Source organism: Orbicella faveolata, unplaced genomic scaffold, assembly GCF_042242905.1.
Source record: "Orbicella faveolata isolate gen_17 unplaced genomic scaffold, um_ofav_v1 contig_14, whole genome shotgun sequence".
In the NCBI taxonomy this organism is placed as follows: domain Eukaryota; kingdom Metazoa; phylum Cnidaria; class Anthozoa; order Scleractinia; family Merulinidae; genus Orbicella; species Orbicella faveolata.
The window spans coordinates 8170507-8186221 of NW_028301541.1; the positions used below are offsets into that span (position 1 = coordinate 8170507).

At 37.2% G+C, this 15715-nt stretch overlaps 1 protein-coding gene across 1 annotated transcript in view; it reads right to left on the reverse strand.

Annotated features, from left to right (window-relative positions):
* Window positions 1–15715, reverse strand: part of LOC110040151 (non-lysosomal glucosylceramidase-like) — a 38010-nt gene that overhangs the window by 16141 nt on the left and 6154 nt on the right. The window contains exons 2-17 of the mRNA XM_089286438.1: window positions 14768–14861; window positions 13960–14094; window positions 13552–13661; window positions 12926–13002; window positions 12299–12404; window positions 10946–11043; window positions 10083–10169; window positions 9216–9358; window positions 8477–8543; window positions 7230–7278; window positions 6699–6775; window positions 3754–3872; window positions 3419–3481; window positions 2407–2444; window positions 1806–1905; window positions 1209–1339 (exon numbers count right to left, since the gene is read on the reverse strand). Of these exons, the coding sequence (XP_089142564.1) occupies window positions 1209–1339; window positions 1806–1905; window positions 2407–2444; window positions 3419–3481; window positions 3754–3872; window positions 6699–6775; window positions 7230–7278; window positions 8477–8543; window positions 9216–9358; window positions 10083–10169; window positions 10946–11043; window positions 12299–12404; window positions 12926–13002; window positions 13552–13661; window positions 13960–14094; window positions 14768–14861 (1494 nt within the window). The remainder of the gene's footprint in view (window positions 1–1208; window positions 1340–1805; window positions 1906–2406; window positions 2445–3418; window positions 3482–3753; window positions 3873–6698; window positions 6776–7229; window positions 7279–8476; window positions 8544–9215; window positions 9359–10082; window positions 10170–10945; window positions 11044–12298; window positions 12405–12925; window positions 13003–13551; window positions 13662–13959; window positions 14095–14767; window positions 14862–15715) is intronic.

The window sequence follows — 15715 nt, forward strand, 5'->3', positions numbered from 1 at the left end:
TGCTGTAGTCAATAAATTTATCAATGAAAAGAGGGAGAGTGTGACAGTTTTGCGTGCGCGCCCCGACCAGTACGACAAACAGGTTTTCTACTGTACAAACAACTGTACAATATCGCTGTATATTTGTATTGTTATTTGGACAGTATTTGCTGCAGTTGGATAATAAGGCTGGATATTGGCCAAGTTCTTTTTATAGGCTAATATTCAGCCATCTTGACCGATGATTTATTATTATATGGAAAAATAATACTATTTTCTTGCAGGACATAGCTGGTTATCGTAAATCCCAAGAGGGGCAAGATAGCACCATGTTGCCCCTTCGGGTACCCAATCACAGCGCATGATTCGGTTCATCTTGCCTGCTCACAGAGCTAGCCATATATAATAACTGGCCTTATGAACATGCTTGCTGACAGTGGTTATGCTTGGCACTGGTTAATGACTTTCCCACATTTGGCAACAGTGACATGCATGTGTTTTCCTGCTCTTGGCTTGTTGCACGCGCTAAACTTTGCTTCAACATCTAATAGGTCCAAATTTTAGTTCATTGCCTTATTCATGTTTAAATGTCAAGGGTTTTATTAAGGGCCGGGCACTGGGCAATTTGACCGGTTGTCAGGATGATTTTGCTCATTTGGTTTTGTTACCGCCATATCGCGAAGCCAATCTCGATCGGTCTCCAAACATCGTTTTAAAAAAGAACAAACGTTTAAGTTTATTCACGACAACGAGTTTGACTGAAAATAGAACAAAAATAAACAATTATTATTTACAACATTAGACGGCTGAACGGACAAACCCCGAAAAACACAAACTTACAGCTTTTTCCCGAAATGAATGATTGACCTCTGGTGGACGATGATCGCGAAAAGGAAATTATAAGAACAGCGACGATGACTAGCTCTAATATAACTCGAAGGATGTTAGTTTGACCGTTGCCACAGAATTTAAACTACTAGTCTTATTAACATATTGACCTCACGCGCGCGAGAAAATACCAGATGTCCCGCAGGGCCTCTTGTAAACATAATTAGCAAGAGTGTTACAGGTTTGACCATCTAGAGGAAAGTTTTTCTATTCCAGAACTTCAGTTCAAATAGTTTTGCCCGCCTGTGAAAGCCAGTTGTCCTCCTACTGAAAACGTTAATGAAATCTCTGACTGCACCGTGATTGGGTAGACTGGTAATGTAATGTAAATTATAACGCACCTTATAACAGACACCCGTCCAGCTGCACTGTCAATCATTTGCCACGGCAAACTAGAATCAAACATATCATCTCGAAAATTCCTGGTTTTTGCTGTGAGATCATCCATGTTTGTGACAGTGTATGAGAGAACCTGAAACAAGAGGAGATGGCAAAGGTGATGCACGATCAACTGTGAAACTCTCACAACAGTCAAATCTGCGCACGCGCAATTCCTGCCAAAAAGGCTTCCATATATAAGGCACCGTCCAGGGGTGTGGGGTGGGGCAAAAAGATGGCTTCAAAGTGGGTGGCTGAAAAATATGGTGTTTAAGGGGTGGGGGTCACCCAATTCAATACAATAAGTGTGTTGACAGGAACTACACTATTACAGCAGAACCCCGCCTCACGGCCACGCCATTAATATGGCCACCTCGTTATTACGGCCACCTTATTCTGGCCTGATAAAAGACCTCGGTCATTTTCTTATCTAAAGAACTCCCGGCCAGATTTTTCCAGCAAGTTGGTGACCATATCAACAGGATTCCACTGTACTTGGTAAAGATTACTGGCCACGCCAAGGACAACTGCAACAATGTTTATTGGATGAAGTCTCTCACCTCCATAATGTTCGTCCAAAACTTGCTGTACTGGTTTCCGATATAGAAGTTTGTGTTGGGGTCATGGATGCCAAAGCTTTCCTGACTCCAGTTCACGTATCTGACAAACAAAAGGCATCTCTTACGGTAAGTATAGGTAATCATATGAATGCAAGTGCAAGTAAGGATTTACACTACAAATATTCGTTGTGTAAATCCTTAATAATTTTCTGTTCTAGCTTTCATACAATTACTCATTTATTATATGACTGAGAAAATTTGGAAAGCGCGTGCGTTAATCTCCAATGCAGTGCAAATTAAAAATTAACGATAAATTGGTCTGCTCTCAGCCAATCACAATGAAGTAATTTTTTTTTCAGTCATATAATAAACATCAATAAGCCATTTGCAGTTATTTTTAAACTGATATTGGTATGTCTTTCATTTGGCCTGAGATAGGTTGTGGGTTTTCGAATTAACACAACTACTTTTGACCGTGCCAAAATTGGAGCAAGATGAAAAACTTTTTCACACACTGATAATGCAGGGCCGACCATGGCAGCTTAAATTTCATACACTTTTACTATTGTTCTCTCTCTTAATGGAAACATTTAGTAAATACCTGTGTGGAAAATGCCATGCTAAGAGAAACGTGAAGGTCTGAAAAGGAAAACAAAAGGAATACAGAGGCAGACAACAAACGAATCTCATTAACAGCATTATTTGGAGTTTATTGTTTTTCATTTGTCACCATCAGATGGTTAATGGAACCAAATTCCAGGATTTAATTCTGGGCATTACTGTTATGAGTTGTCTCTCTTTTTACTCTGTCTGTCTGTCTGACTGCTTGTCTTTCTGTCTGTCTGTCTGTCAGCCTGTTTGCCAGTGTGACTGTCTTACTGTCTGTCTGTCTGTCTGTCTGTTTATATTTCTGTCAGTCTTTCTATTTGTTTTTCTTTAAGTCCGGCTCCATCTAATTTTCTGCCTACATGTATCTCTGGATGTCTGTGTCTGTCTCTGCTTTTCTTTCTACCTGTCTCCATCTGTCTGTCTGTCTATTTGTCTGTCTGTCTGTGTCTGTCTGTCTGCCCCTATCACTCTGCCTGCCTCCATCTGTCTGTCTGTTTCTGTATGTTCATTTGCTTGCCTCGATCTGTCCGTCGATCTGTCTGTCTGTCAGTCAGTCAGTCAGTCTGTCTGTCTGTCTGTCTGTCTATCTTTCGTACATTTCTTCCTTCAAATCATACTTAAAACAGTTACCAACAATCCCTCTAAGTGGGCATTGTTTCTGCTAGGGATGTATGGGTTATTGACCAAGCTTGTTCGGTCAAGATGGCTGGATATTGGCCTCTTTCTTCTTTTGCGAGTTTATGGACCTTGACTCCGTCTCGGTCCATAAACACGCCAAAAAAGAACTTGGCCAATATCCAGCCATTTTGACTGAACAAGCTTGGTCAATAAAGGATTTATTATATGGCTTTCGGGGAAATTTTTCTTATGGGACACAGCAGGTAGTCCTGAGCGGGCAAGATAGCTCTATCTTGCCTGCTCGGGTAGCCAATCACTGCGCAGGATTTGATTCATCTTGCCCGCTCACGGATCTAGCCATATGATAATAGAAATTAACATTTTACCTGTGAGGTGTTGGGCTGGACCTCTCTCTCGCAACAAACAGCTCCATTCCAGGTTTTTCCTGACTGTAAAAGTACAACAGATGTCACATTGAGTTTTTCATTTTCACCATGAGAAGCTCCAAATGGAATACAACAAGCAAAATGTGACTTGACAGGACTGTGTTACACTACATGTATGAATTCACCATCACTTTGAATGAAAAAAAATCTGTGCAATAAATTTTAGCTGTGGAAAGATTTATACTAGAGGTAAATTACATGTATCTGTGTGTAAGAATTATAATAATTGTAACCACGTAAAACATAAGTCTACATGCAAATCTTCATGTACTCACTGGGGAAGGGCCAGGTTTTCCATGACCTGGTAGACCTGTAGTTGTGAAATACTTCCACATCTCTGTTACATCGTCAAACTGAAGCATGGTGGTTAAATTGTCACCAGGCTTAGTCACAACTGTTGAAAAAATAATATTGCAATGATTACAAACCTTAGACATCCATTGATATAATTATTTAAGAGTGCCTGCCTGTAAAAATCAGATAAATTCTTAATTTCGTGGCAAGGGTCGAAAATTCGATTTCGCTCATATTCTTATGGTAGATAGGCTAGGGCATGACAAAAACTACTGGATAGTTTTTTTTGGCAAAATTTCCTTTTATTTCAAAGAAATATGCAAATTACCAAATTCCATTAAAATCGTCATTTGATGCACCATTTTATTAAGCAAGTTTGAGAACCTCACATGCAAAACCACATCATTCTTCCATCTTTAAAACACTCAAGTAGTTCTGTGCAATGTTTAAATGTGTAGTGGGTTGATTTCGGGGAATGTTGCGTTGTCTTTTTGAGTGCAAAATAATTAAATTTCGAAGACATGTATTTCATTAACTTAAAAGTACTTCGTGAATATAATTAATTTTCACCATGTGTGAAACATTCAAATGGATTAAGCTTCTGGTGGTTGAATCACAGAAGGATGGTCTACAGATATCTGTAAAAATTTCTTTGGGCAAATGATTGTGAGCAACACGAGAGCTTTTCAAAGTACGTTAAAAATGCAGATATTTGACCATCCGTCGTCAAATTTCAATTTATGGGTTAGACGTATTTTTTAGCATGCGCCACATGACTTGACCTATGATAAGTTAAAATAGACACAGCTGATAATTTCGAAATGTTCTAACCTTATTTGTCGTAAAGGGCAGGTTCAAAGCCAATTTGACGTATTTCTAGTCGATCTCTTGCCATTCGTCGCACATAAAGCAGAAGTTTGCTTTTGTTTACACAAGGTTAACATCCAATGTACGTTGCCCACTGTCAACCTATTATTGGTTGAATACCATGAATCTGTGACCATCTTTCTGCACATATGAACATCACGCATATGTTCGTCACGCAATGCTGTCACAGCATATGCTGCACGTTTTGATCTATGTTGTATAGAGCACTCTCAAGGTAAGTGAAACAATTTAATGATTGTTCATCTGTTTGTTCATATATATAATAATATGTGTATAAGCAGTGTAAAATTGGTATACCTAACAATGAACTCCCAGTAAGAGGATCCAGAGGATACAATGTCTCGACGTGAATTTGTAGTTTAGTGTACGATGTGATGAGAAGACCAACTCTTGACTGTTCTGGATGAGTTTTAATAATGTGTATATTTATATAATTGTATTCTATAGTGTACATGGCCTTGGTCCAAATCATGTTTGTTGTACGTTCTGATTTTTCAGACAACAGCTGATAAAGCTAGTGCCTGTACTCACTAGAATTTTAAAAAAATCGCCATAAACAAATTATAGATCAATACATGTCTTCAAAATTTAATTATTTTTGCACCCAAAAAGACAACGCAACATTCCCTAGAATCAACCCACTACACATTTAAACATTGCACAAAAATATTTAAAAGTTTTAAAAACAGAAGAATGATGTGGTTTTGCATGCAAGGCTCTCAAACGTGTTTAATAAAATGGTGCGTCAAATGACGATTTTAACAGAATTTGGTAATTTGCCTATTTCTTTGAAATAAAAGGATATTTTGCCAAAAAAACTATCCAGTAGTTTTTGTCATGCCCTAGCCTATCTACCATGAAAATATGAGCGAAATCGAATTTTCAACCCTTGCCAAGTTATTTTCCATTTTTATGGACAGGGACTCTTAATTACTAATAATTAGAGAACCACACAATGTATTGCTAAGAAACCTTGGTATTATGATAATTAATCATATTACTAATAGTAATAATAATAATAATAATAATAATGTGGAAACTCTAGAGCTTTCTAGAGACACAGGCTTAGCACAAGCAGTTGACGTAATGCTGTTGCGAGTTCGTGCTAGTCCTGCATGTGTTTCTATCGAGTTTTAGTATAAATCTATTGGCGTTCTATCACAAATGCCATTCTCTGATTGGCTATGCTACTCACTATCTATTCCATGATAGATAGTGAGTAGCATAGCAGTGTGTGTACTTGTTAACAAAATGACAGCTGCTTCTTGGCGTTTTCGAGGTGTCTGTGAAGAGGATTTAGATTAAGTTTGGAATGACCAGTAGATTTATACTATTTAGATTTTTATTATCTATTTTATTAGATTGTTTATTCTCAATTTCTATGCGTGATAGTTGACTCTGGCTGCACCCTCTTCAACTATGACGTGATAGAAATCTCAAGCTCATAATCTAATTGTTTAATAGAAACACAATTTTAAACCAATCAGTGTGTGTATTATTGTAAGGGTGTTTTCTAAAACTAATAGAAACATGGGAATGAGTGCAATTTGAAATAAATAAGTACAAGTAGATCTTTCAAACACACAAAACAAATTACCAGAGCATATTTATTGCAAATTGCATGTTGAGAAAAATCATTTGATCACTTGTTTATAATAATTATGTAAATCATTAAATTTATTTTCAACATTCTGCACTGTATGGGGTTAATTAAAGAGCTCTCAGCAAATCAACAAGCTGTAATTTTTCGTGTCTATTATTATCTTAAAAATACATAAATTTGAGGTCACAAACATATCATGAAAGAGCAAAAAGATCAAGTAAGGGCCTGCAAAGTAAGACTTAAAGATGGACACAAGTTAAGGACAACATAAATGTACGTTAACTTTATGCATGTATATGCACTCTACATGTATGTCATTGTGCAATATACATATTGCCTGCATAATTATGACTGTACGATGTTTTCTATTGAAGTCTTGCGCAGTCGGCATCAATAGAAAAATACCTAATAATATATGCACAATACTGTACTCACCAGCGAGTGACACATGTCCATTACCAGGACTCCTCTCTGCTAATGATGGGTTACTCATGTCGATACCAAATAAATCACTACAAAAAAAAAAAAACAATAAAGAAATAAATGCCAGTTCATAGTAAAAATTGTGGGAGGTGCAGTGGCCTCATGGTCAGTGTGCTCGTCTTCAGATCAAGCAGGTCTGGGTTTGAGCCCTGGCCCGGGGACATTGTGTTGTGTTCTTGGGCAAGATACTTTACTCTCACAGTTCCTCTCTCCACCCAGGTGTATAACTGCGTACTGGCAAATTTAATGCTGGGGGTAACCCTGTGATGGACTAGCATCCCATCCAGGGGGAAGTAGAAATATTGCTGGTTGCTTCATACTACAGAAACTGGTTATAAGCACCAGCCTAATGGACCACTTAGCTCATATACAGACTTACATGTAACCTTTAACAACCTACCTTACCTCAGAGTAAATTTGACATGTAATGGTAATTTTAATTCCTTTTTATTTGAAAAATATAAAACTGAATTTTAAACCCACCTGGTCTGCATCAAAGAATTCAGATTTCCTCCATATCCCGTATTTTCCACTGCAAATTAAATTAGTATGGACAGCATTATGCTAAAATTTGATATTTGAAATAATTATAATCTTACTAATAAAATGTTTTTCATAAATGACTGCCAATTAAAAATTATTTTGTGTGCATTCAAACTAGGCTCACTGAACTCGTTTGAGAGTAAACATTCCTTTGAATTATCAATGCAAAACGATATTAGTCAAGCTAATTCTAATATTTAGTATACAAAATAATTTAAAACTTGCAGCCATTCATGAGAAGGGTCTACATGTATTAGACAAAGAAGACAGAAGACATGTATGCCTTTCACACAACTTTGATTCAGGAATAATGCACAGTGTGCAGACTGTATATTACATGTAAGTTCAGTTACTCTAGGGTCCGTTTATGATTGCAAAGTTGAAGCAAATCATGGTGAGAAATCAAAAAAGAACTTTGTACATTTCCTGTTTTGTGAAGGTGAATTAATCAACATGACACGAGCGTGGGACAAAGAAAAATTCTGAGTCCCCGACAGGAATCGAACCCATGACCTTCTGAACACCGGGCAGGCGCTCTATCCACTGAGCTACGAGAACTCATGGAGAGCAAGGTCATTTAACTGACTTCATATATGACAGGTGTCCTGCATACTGCTAGGATCAACGCTATCGAAGTCATCGTGAGTAGTGATAATTTAATAAAGCTGGTGAATTTTAAGCTTGGTAATGAAATGTGAAGGTGAATTAATCAACATGACACGAGCGTGGTTAAATGACCTTGCTCTCTATGAGTTCTCGTAGCTCGGTGGATAGAGCGCCCACCCAGTGTTTGGGAGGTCATGGGTTCGATTCCTGTCGGGGACTCAGAATTTTTCTTAGTCCCACGCTTGTGTCATGTTGATTAATTCACCTTCGCATTTCATTACCGCGCTTAAAATTCACCATCTTTATTAACTTATCATTTCTTGTTTTGTTTAATATTTTTGTCACCCTTGGCAAAAATCTACTTGGCACCTCTAAACCACTCTATTGACTTATTTTATAAATCAATTGTGTAATTTAATACATGCTAAGCAGCTGGTCAAGTAAACAAATGTAATTTATTAATTACCATTATTGATAATTAAAATCTTCTTGCAATCTCTGACTATAAAATAATTTCTGATCAACACACACTCAACAAGGTGCATAACCATGTTTAATTCTTTCACGCATTTCAAACTGACCTTCTGAAGTAATTTCTGTTATTCCATCCCAACCAGCAATGTTCTGAAGTGTTCCCAGCAGTGAAACCTTACAGATATCAAACAAAGATAGCAAAATTAATATTTTATACAGCAAAATTAATATTTTATATGGCAATATTAATATTTTATATCCTTCTGGGCACTGGCAACACTGTATGAGTGGCTTGGCAGACTAATGGTTCCTGCATTGGACTCAGATCTAAAGTGAGTGGCTTAGGTTTCAGCATTTGCAAGGGTCGATGTGCTGTGTTCTTGGTCTACATGTAGACAATTTTCATGTACCCTCATAGTGCCTCTCTATGCAGGAGTATACAATCATGTACGTGCTGCATGGTGTTGATCTGTTAGCAGCAGAAGAATTTGGAAACAAAATCCTTTGAAGGGGCGGGGAGGGGGGTAGCCTGCATTGCGGTAGCATCCTACACAGGGGAGCAGTGGTAATCCCAGTTACTTCAGTTCACCCTAAGCTAGGGAAATCATGATATGCCCCCAGTGTCTTGGACTTCCTTCAGCCATAACCCTGCAATGTAGGCCAGAAATATTTCATTTAGGTAAACCTATTGAGTGACGATTGAGAGTCCACAAAGAGTACTTATTCAATATGATTTCTAATTGCTTAACAGAGTATTAAAGGACTAGGAATCGTTACAAAGTACATGTACAGCTGTAGAGTCTAACTGTCTGTCTGTGATGAGACGCAGATGTATGATAATTATACCTTTGCAACATCGCTTGATGAATTTGTGACAGTGTAGTTAAAGATTATCACAGGTATGCCACTGTTTTTTGAGTCCAGAGGGATGCAAGGGTTGAATGCCTCCAAGTGCACTGTCAGCGGCACTTCATCACTCAAGTAGTCCACTAAAACACAGGATTAAAGTTAGCATACATTAACACATCAAGGGAGCTAATGAGTACATGTAGACAAACACATCTTGCATTACGTTCAGTTATTCCAACTCCAATCAGTGCAATGCATGCTCCCCCCCCCCCCCCCACCCCCAGGAACATTTTTATTTTTAGGGGCTCAGGAATGGCATTTGCCACATTTTCCAGCAAACAGTTTGTTCATAAATCAAAAAATGGAAAAATGCTGTTATGTGTGCACGTAGGGTGTCATTTTGTTTCTTTTGTGATGCACATTTGTGGTGCCAAGTTTCGAGAACACTGCATGATAATTTCCAGAGATATCATTTATTCAGTATTTTACCACTTTTTACTTGCAAACAATATGACGTCATCACTGATCTAATTTGCATAATAGAAAAACGTCAATATCTTTAAAACGAAAAAAGATATTTTGAAAAGAAAAACGCCACTCTTCTGTATTTTGAAAGGCCTTTCAAATAAGCCGAAATTATTTTCCATGTCATGTTCACTTTAAAACTGACTTTGAAAATCCACCAAAAATCATGAGGGAAAAGAAATAACAGACTGAGGTAAATCAGGGCAGAGTATTGAAGAATAGAAAAATTAGAAAATTACAGGTTAAAACAAGATTACCACTGACAATGAAGCTGCATCAAAAAAGATACCTATTCATGGTAAATGTTTGTTTAATATTTTATTCATGTTTGTGACACACCTTCTGCAATAGGGTATTTTGCAGTAACTTCCAAATCCTTAATTCCTGGAAGTTCACAAAGAAGATCTTTGGATCCCTCAGGTACAACTTGAAAAAAAAAATCGTTACAATGAGAGATCCAAGAACTAATATTCAATAATTAATTAAAACAATTTTCAAATTATTATTGCTAAAATTTAATCATGAATAAATACCACACATAAAAATTAATTAACTACAGTAACTAGATAGATACCTACCTGAAATATTAGTGTAAACATTTATGAAAGAGAGGTTATTACAAACTTTAAACCTACAGGTACAATACATGTAACAGCAATTTAGTGAACAGAATTAACTACAGTGTCTGTCATGAGTGTCTGAATAAATGTTCACTTAATTCTTCAACAAACTAATCACTAAGTCAACGACTTTGTTGCTGTGACAAATTAAAGGCTGTTGTTACATGTATGCCTCCCGACTCAAATACATTTTCACATTGAAGGAGAACGTTTCATATGCCAAAGACAAAACTCACTAACTCCCTAGGGAAACAACAACTTGAACTTTCAACTTGCACGTACAATGTAATCAGGTGGTGCACCTTGAAACTGCAGCAAATTTGTGTTTCAGTTGGCATCAAGCCAATAATCATTTTTTCACAGTTTGTTCTATTCTTGAGTTGGGAGGTATAACAAAACACTTCTAAATGACTGGCCCTAAAGGAAAGCAGTGAGTTTTGTTTCACCTTGACTTTTAATGACCATTCCCTACACCTTTGCCTTGTGGAACACTGAGGATCTCAGGGAAACAAACTCACTGTTTCCCATGGGGTCAGTCATCAAGTGTTTATAGTTATAAATGAGATCACTAATTGCACATACCATGGTCTGTGACATAAGCTGCAGGTGTGAATCCTTCGTCGTTGTACCAGGAGCTGGACTGGAGAACAACAGCTTTGCTACTACCTCCCTGGTCCACTCTGAAGAAAGGCAAACAACTGACATTATTCTAAGGTCAAGTGAAAAGTAACAAACTGTAAATGTAAATCTTATTTATAGTGGTAATGTACTTAGCCATTAAAGCACTAAGCTTAGCTAGTTTACAGGCATGCCACTGAAACAAGGGAAACAAAGATTTTAAATAAATGCAACATAGTTAAAAATCCCAACTGGTAGGAGGCAGACCACTTGGCTATTTATAAAGCGTGATTAAGGATTTGAACTCGGGACTAACGAGAAACAAATCCCGCTGGAGGCAGGGTGGAGGCCTTGAACTCAGGACACCTGGATTACAACACCTGCGCCCTAAACCACTCGGCCACGCTGCCTCCCTAAAGTACCAGTTAATTGATTGCTACAGTAATAAATGTGACTGATCTCATGTACAGTGAAATCCCAATTCCTTGAACCCTCAATGTTTCGAACCTCTCAATAACTCAAACCAAAGGTTGTCTCCCGCCCCCCCCCCCCCCTGACTCAAACACTGTGGGTAATTTTACCCCTGATTTCTTGAACTTGCCAATTTTTCAAACAAACTTTTGTTTCCGCTGCTTGGGGGTTCAAAAAATCAGAATTCCACTGCATATATTTCAACATGCTAAGGTAAAGAATAAAATAAGTAAATAAAATAATGCAATATTCCATTTAAAATAGTTTAAGTATACTGTAGGGTTAGCAAGACCACAGCGTTCAAATATTAAACATTGTCATACCATGATGTGTGCACATCATGAGCTTACATTGTGTAAAAATGTTTGGAAGGGTAAAATTTAGATCTGGCTTGAGGTTTATACTTAAACCAGTTTGATTTTTAGTCTCCTTCATTTCTGAGGTGTCGATAATGCATAGAGAAATGGACAATGTACATGTACTACATTTAAGCCATAGAGAACTTTTTCCCTGTTTACATAGCCTCATTTCAACACAAGGAGGGTTGGGAGAATTCAAGACAGTTACGCAAGCCCGAGACGTAGTCGCGAGTTTACATAACTTTCAAGAATTCTCCCAACTCTCCGAGTGTTTCGATTAGGCTATGTCAACACGGAAAAAGTGCTCTTACTATTGCTTTATTAATTTATAAAATAATTCTCAAAAATAAGGCAGTGCAAATCTAAAACATCACAACCATGCTCATATAATCTCAACTAAACACACCTATCGACCAATGAGCATGCATACTAGCTCAGTTATTTTATAAATATGCATGTTATCTTAATAAGTATGTAATATACACACCGTATGGCAAAGAAAGAGTCAGGAACATGAGCTACGTGATTTACAGTGTTAGTGATTTGCCACTGACGCAGACCTCCATCACCAGCCAAGGCTATACTACCCCCTCCTATGGAGAATGACAGAGAATGACTTAATTAGCACAGTCATTTGGTACTTGTATACTAAATTACAGAAGCAGACTGAAGCAAATCACCTGCTAGTAATGATAAATGCACAATGGACCTTTTTGACGTTATGCTTTTGCAAAGTTTTCATTCAAACAAAGAATAAGCCGTGCACTCGATAATTATATTTTTATTTAATTAATACTGAATTTAGTAAATATGCCAAGTTTCATAAGAATCCTTTGCCAAATCATGAGAATATGTGACACCAAACTGGCCAATTTGTACAAAGAAATGCATTCCAGGGAGTAACGTTGCAACCTGTGTAGATTAGGAGTCTGCAACTTACAGTTTCTTTTGAAACTTTGTATATTTACAAATTAAAATGAAACTCAGCATGATCAATTGATCTATGGAGGAGCCTTCTTGTTAACAAGAAAAATTTTAAAAAATGTTGACATTGCGTGACACAGTCAAAAAGGTCCATTGTACAGCAATATTACATGAAATGCAAGATATGTACCTATTGGGCCAAGTGGCAAAGTAACAGCTTTCAGGGCATCATCACGGTATTTGTACTGACTCAAAAGTGGATTGACTCTAATGGAAGAAACAAATTTTTATTTGATAATATAATACCATATGTCCTGAATAAATACCAGGTACTCCTGAGTACATGTAGATTTGTAAATTAAACCCTTGAGGAATTCATATTCGAGGTATAATTAACTTTAGGTATAATTTTATCTTTAATAATATATTTGGCTCTGAAAAATAGTGAATAAAATGTCCAATAAACTTCAGTCTCGAATAATTTTAAAGTCAAATAAACACCAGATCAGCAAAGCCAATTTTGAAATTAATGCAGGGGACAGTTAATCAAGAAAATAAGGCATTGCTACTCCCCCTCCCCTCCCTCCTTCAATCCCTCCCTATCCCCATCCCCCTTCCCCCCCTCCTCCCCTCCCCTCCCCTCCTTCCCCTTCCCTCCTTAATACCATTTAGCATACATCTAGAGGTGAGCAAAGGGACAGACTGCCAGTGGAGAGTAAATAATTAACAAAAATGAATTTAGAAAGAAATTAATATGAGCCAGAGCAGGCTCAAAAATAGCAGATTAAAATACATGCTGAGCATTTTGTGACTTACTTTTTCACCAAAGGGCCAGTGACTGCGTCTGGGTTAGGAGGAATTGGCCTCAAAAATTCACAACAAGATGGCTTTGATTCCACACTTGGGCTACAACAACTGGCTACCGGCTGTGAACAGATCACATGGCACTCAAAATGTACTTGACATACATGTAGTTACAGTATATTCAAACATATTTCAACCAAAAATGAAGTTTTGTTTATCAGTCTATACAAGGTTTTCTTACTTATTTCCTTGTATACCATGCAACCTGGTCCTTACTTTTAGACTAAAGATGAAAGCCTATAAATGTACATCTGAAGGATATATTTAGTTACAGTGTATGCGTAAATAGAATATAGAATAGACAGTTATAATAAAAAAAACTAAATATAAAAAAAATACCATTGTAACAATGATACTTACCTTTAGGTCTTGGCGACAATTTGAAAGTTTAGTTTTGCCCAACACAAGAATATTTACAGCAATTGTAGTCCCTTGGTCGTGTTTGCTCTTACTTCTGTATCCCAAAACTTCTTTCCACTCCTGTTCACTGCTTCCCTGACAAAGTCATGATTTATTAATAAACTTTCTTTTATTCTGCAACATTGACTGAGATCTCCTTAATTAAAAGATCAATGCCTTGTTGAAAAACAGTGTCCTCCCAGAGTAATCCACAGACGTGACAGATACATCAAATATACCTGTTATCACATCAGTCAGTGTAGAATGCAGACTAAGGCTGTATAGACTGCAGACTGGGGGTTAAATACAGACTCAGGGTACAATGCAGACTACAGACTTTTTTATTAAGTATATTGCTATATGCATCGTGTTATTTCTATGATCAAACTCATGCTAGCCATAAGTTTACACACATGGTTATTCTGGCTAATCATAGTGAAAGTCTGCACTCCAGTTAGCCTAAATAACGCTCCAGTTAGCCTTAATAACGTTCCGGTCAGCCCATTTATGGTTAGCTCTTAATGTTGGAAAAGGAAACACCATTCAGTAAAAAAGTATACTGAGTCTGTATTTTATCCCTGGTCTGCATTTTAACCCCAGTCTGCAGTCTACATTTTACACTGATTGTAATCACATATATAATGAAGTAAATACAGAATAAAGGCAATAGGAGATGATGTTTACAAGACATTCTGCTGTTCTCCTAGGCTTGCTGACTACTATTTATTTTCTAATCAACATTTTGATAATGTGAAAGTTTAACACTTACAAATATAAGATCTCCCTCCTCATCAAAATAGCTAAATGCCAGAGAATGGTTGAGTGACAACTTGTCTGTTACCCATTGTGTTACTTCTTTCCATCTGCGAAAACAAACATATGATGTGCAAGATATTTTTGTATGTCTGGAACGTTTATTAACCACGCGGCCATGGGCCGAGCGCGGTTCATGTTCTACCCTTGGTTTATTATTATTATTATTTTTTTTTTTGTCGGTGACCAGACCCAAACTCACTCTCGGCCAAATTTTGAGTCACGCAACGTGTGATGTTTATTTGCCACAAGCTGTTGAAACATTAATACATGGACAATTTTACGGATATTTTTTTCTTTGTTGTGGGTAAAATATATTTTCTTTTGGTTTTATCGAAACGTTGGATTCAAAGGGAACAATAAATATGTGTAAAGAAGGTATTACGTCAGCCATGGAATGCGCAGAGGTTGCAGCTTTCACTTTCGCTACATGACAAATAAGATCGTGTTTACTTTGCACGTTTATTTCGCCAGAAGCGATGGGCATCAATTTATTTGCAATTTTGTGATTATTTCTTGTGGTTTTCAGGCAAATGAAATAAATCCTTTGGCTATTTCATAGGAGCGAGTTTGGTGATCAGAAGGAAAATTAAATATTTGCGAGCCAAGCAAAGAACATGTCAGAACGTGCAAGGATTACGTCATTGGAAGGGAAATAACCACCGTACTAAAGATAGCCGTGGATAACGGAAGTCTTGAATTATGTGATTCATGTGACTACTTTGCTAGCCCTTTACTCGTAGAAAACACCAATTAAATTTCATCAAGACTTTTAACAAAGAAAGCTGTTGTTAATAGTGTTATTATCGTATCTTTCATATCATTCCTGCCCATACATATTGCGAAGAAAGTTCCAGATTAAGACCATTACATCATCGAGATTTCACAACAGCTACGACTGATG